Source organism: Cyprinodon variegatus, unplaced genomic scaffold (assembly GCF_000732505.1).
Source record: "Cyprinodon variegatus isolate N-32 unplaced genomic scaffold, C_variegatus-1.0 Scaffold269, whole genome shotgun sequence".
In the NCBI taxonomy this organism is placed as follows: domain Eukaryota; kingdom Metazoa; phylum Chordata; class Actinopteri; order Cyprinodontiformes; family Cyprinodontidae; genus Cyprinodon; species Cyprinodon variegatus.
In genome coordinates, this window is record NW_015150722.1 from 241,314 (window position 1) to 245,589 (window position 4,276).

The 4,276-nt window shown below is 48.9% G+C and overlaps 1 protein-coding gene across 5 annotated transcripts in view; it reads right to left on the reverse strand.

Annotated features, from left to right (window-relative positions):
• The window catches only part of arhgap32 (Rho GTPase activating protein 32), a 108,935-nt gene that overhangs the window by 32,538 nt on the left and 72,121 nt on the right, over nt 1–4,276 (reverse strand). For all 5 annotated transcript variants that reach the window (XM_015382901.1, XM_015382900.1, XM_015382899.1 and 2 more), the window contains 5 exons: nt 3,805–3,891; nt 1,637–1,774; nt 1,345–1,437; nt 939–1,061; nt 269–346 (listed from right to left, as the gene is read on the reverse strand). In XM_015382901.1, coding sequence (XP_015238387.1) covers nt 269–346; nt 939–1,061; nt 1,345–1,437; nt 1,637–1,774; nt 3,805–3,891 — 519 coding nt within the window. The remainder of the gene's footprint in view (nt 1–268; nt 347–938; nt 1,062–1,344; nt 1,438–1,636; nt 1,775–3,804; nt 3,892–4,276) is intronic.

The window sequence follows — 4,276 nt, forward strand, 5'->3', positions numbered from 1 at the left end:
TCTTCCTTCCATCTGGATCCTGCAAATCACACTAGGAAGGAAGATGAAGTAGGATGCTTCCTAGCATAGCTCCTTTAGCATAGGAACCTTCTGATGTTCTGATCTGCTGCTGGGAGCTGTAAGGATTTCCACAATCCCCCTCATTTCCTCCTGGTCTCCAGGTGACACATAGAGCTCCAGATGTTTGGGGTTTTCTAACAGTGAGCCTCAGCTGTTCTCAAGATTTGGCGAATATCTGGGCTTCTGTGCATATCTGCAGTGCTTGTACCTGGAAGCCATGCTTGCCCCTCCACCATGTGGTGTCCTCTTTGGGTGGCATGTCGATCACAGACACGATGTCTCCAACCTGCAGGAAAACCACAGGAGGAAAAGGAAGGTTTTGAAGCCATCATCAAACACTGTGGAGCAAAAACATGATCTGCTTCTACAAACTGCTAAACTCTGAAAACAGTTTCAGGTTCCAAACCATGAGAGATGGTTCTGGACTCATTCTAAGAGCTGAAGGAGAATCATCTGACCCATGCAGTTCAGGATGAGTGTTCTGGATGCATGCATAGCCATGTGACCAGAGGTGGGAACAGTTTAGCCATATGAGTGGTACTGATACTTTAGCATTAAAACTAGGGGGGTGAATGACTTAACAATATGGGGTACCAATACCTAACTGTATGACCAGGGAGTGAATACTTTAGCATTATGACCAGGGAGTGAATACTTTAGCATTAAGACCAGGGAGTGAATACTTTAGCATTAAGACCAGGGAGTGAATACTTTAGCTGCATTATCAGGTAGTAGGGTTAACCCTACACCTAACCCTAATGGATGGGTCTCTGCTGCCCGTCTGTATCGACAGATAACAGAGGACAGATGAACCCTGCGGTGATGCGGTGAGTCCAGCTGGCTCCCATCAGGAACCAGTTCCCTCTGCCTACTGTCACCTCAAAGGAAAGCTCGTCTGAGGCCTGAGCGATGTAGCGTTTGATGACGTGAGCAGCAGCGATGGCGGGAACATTGATGGAGGACTCCTCATGGACCAACAGGTGGTTCCCCTTATTGTCCACCTGTCCAACACACACAGCGAGGCATTAGTGGGTCCACAGAAGGCGGGACTGTCTCCACAGTTTGAACATCTGGAGCAAAAAGGCGGAACCCCACAGAACCCAGCAGAAACATGGATCATCAACCAGCCCTGATGTTTCCCTGACTGTCCTGCAGGACTTCAGACGCCCCTCAGAGGAACCTACCCTCAGTATGCGGAAGGAGGATCATGGAGGCTAACTAGCAGAACTAGAAGGAATCAGGCCGGTTCTGGAAGGAACAATCATTTCAAAACAAAGACCTTACCTCCATCCAGGTGAGGGCGGGGCCACAGTTGATCTTGTTGTCAGCTATAGCTGAGAGTCGAGAGAGGTAAGCCAACAACATCTGGGAGACAGACTGAGGAGGGGAGAGAGGCCAGCGTTACTCCAACTGGGTTACCACGGTAACACATTTAAAAGCCTGAATCTGCACCTCCAGCTTTTCAGTGAGACCGGAGGCAGTTCCCAGCACCACCTACTGGTCTCACTGGAGGACGTCAGCTTCCTGCAGAAACATGAACTGGGCATGGATCAAAGGACATGATCAGACCACTCACCTCTGTCTGGTCAGTCAGACTGTCCAGCCGAGGCAGCTCAGGCAGCTGGGAAAAGCGCCTGTCATAGATGCAGAGATGGAGGTGCTTGTCCAAAACACGGAAGTCCTCATAGCTGCGCTTCACGATCCAACTTCGGCCCTTCAGGAACAAAACCAGCCATCAGAGAACTGCACTGCTAAACTTACACAGCCTGCTGCAGCGCTACACACACAGAGCCTACTGCACTGCTGCACGCACAAAGCCTGCTGCACACACACAGCCAGCTGTACTGCTGACCACACACAGCCTGCTGCACACACACAGCCTGCTGCACTGCTGACCTCACACAGCCTACTGTACTGATGACCTCACACAGCCAGATGTACTGATGACCACACACAGCCTGCTGTACTGATGACCTCACACAGCCAGCTGTACTGATGACCACACACAGCCTGCTGTACTGATGACCTCACACAGCCTGCTGTACTGATGACCTCACACAGCCTGCTGTACTGATGACCTCACACAGCCTGCTGTACTGATGACCACACACAGCCTAGTTTACTGATGACCTCACACAGCCTGCTTCACACACACAGCCAGCTGTACTGATGACCTCACATAGCCTGCTGCACACACACAGCCAGCTGTACTGATGACCTCACAGAGCCTGCTGCACTGCTGACCACACACAGCCTGCTGTACTGATGACCTCGCACAGCCTGCTGCACACACACAGCCTGCTGCAATGCTGACCTCACACAGCCTACTGTACTGATGACCTCACACAGCCTGCTGCAATGCTGACCTCACACAGCCTGCTGCACTGCTGACCTCACACAGCCTACTTTAGTGATGACCTCACACAGCCTGCTGCACACACACAGCCTTCTGTACTGATGACCTCACACAGCCTGCTGCACACACACAGCCTGCTGTACTGATGATCTCACACAGCCTGCTGTACTGATGACCACACACAACCTGCTGCACACACACAGCCTGCTGCACTGCTGACCTTACACAGCCTGCTGTACTGATGACCTCACACAGCCTGCTGTACTGCTGACCACACACAGCCTGCTGTACTGATGACCTCACACAGCCTGCTGCACTCCTGACCTCACACAGCCAGCTGTACTGATGACCACATAGAGCCTGCTGTACTGATGACCACACACAACCTGCTGCACACACACAGCCAGCTGTACTGATTACCTCACACAGCCTGCTGTACTGCTGACCACACACAGCCTGCTGTACTGCTGACCACACACAGCCTGCTGTACTGCTGACCTCACGCAACCTGCTGCACTGTTGCACTGCTGAACACACACAGCCTGCTGAACTTGTATTACTTGGATATAGTTAGATGTGTTCCATGACTGTTGTACTAAATTTTTTGGGGGGATTTTCATCAATTGTAAGATAATAAATATCTAAAAAAGAAACATCTAATGCTAATGGTAAGCTCTGTACTGTGATGATTGGACAACATCTGGGCCAACATCAGCGAGACGTGGCAACCCTGTTAGGCTTGGATTCAGGAGTTGTCTTTAGAAATAAAGACAATTAGCAGCCTACTCAGCCTTTCCAGAAACTCCCTGCCAACCATGAAAGTACAAACCCAGATTTTATTCCTCCAATCCTCTTTATTCATGGTAACCTAGTTTTTATCAAAACAAAAACAGGATTTTAGTCTTGTTCTTTCAGTTACTGTTAAAGAAGCTCCAGCCCTTAGAGAGAGAAACCAGAGGTGAAGAAAGTCTTCTGCTTTGATCTGCCAGAGAAGGCTGCATGTGAACTGAAGCCAGGACATGTGGGACTAAGGCTGCGCACAGAGATTCAAAAAGGCTGGCAGGGAGAGACGCTACAGGGAGGACTCTGTGGGCTTCTCTGCCCCACTTTAGTCGTTCTCCTCTGTTAGCTTGGTGACACCCCAACGTCTCACTGCACTTCTCCTGCTGAGGAGTCTGACCTCCAGGCCGTGTTCAGGCAGGACTTCTGCTGGTTTGGCTAAAAGAACAGCAGCAAATTTACTGTTTGCTTTTTTTTCAACAGACTTCCATTTGTTGAAATGAATCAGCATCTGACACCTCTGCAGAGAAGGATGAAGATCAGAGGCTCCTGCTGGTGCGTGCTCTGCTCGGTTACACAGAGTGATGCAGGAAGGCCTGCGCTCTTACCTGGCAGTAAATATGAACCAAGTACACCAGCTCTTTGGACTCAGAACCATTGCGGGTCACCTCGCTCTGCTCGTCTCCCAGGGACAGCTGTAAGACAGAAAACAGAACGGATGAAACCAAGTGGACCACAGCACCAGACATTAAAGGCATTTAGTGTTTGATGGAACCAGCTTAGAAACAACCAGTTTAATACCAGGAACAATTAATTAACATACAAAATCAGTGTATAAGATAAAACAGCTGTATCTGGGATACAAAACACAAAATTTAATAAAGAACCAGTTCCATAGGAACACTTTCAACATCTATTATAAATAACAAGAACAGAGAAAGAATAGAGCAGTTTATATGACAGGGGCGGACTGTGGCCCAGGAGTCCCTACCAGACTGGCCCACCTACTTGGGCTTGGTTTAAAATGTATATTATAAATATACATTTATAAATATTAATATAATAAATAAATATTTATTT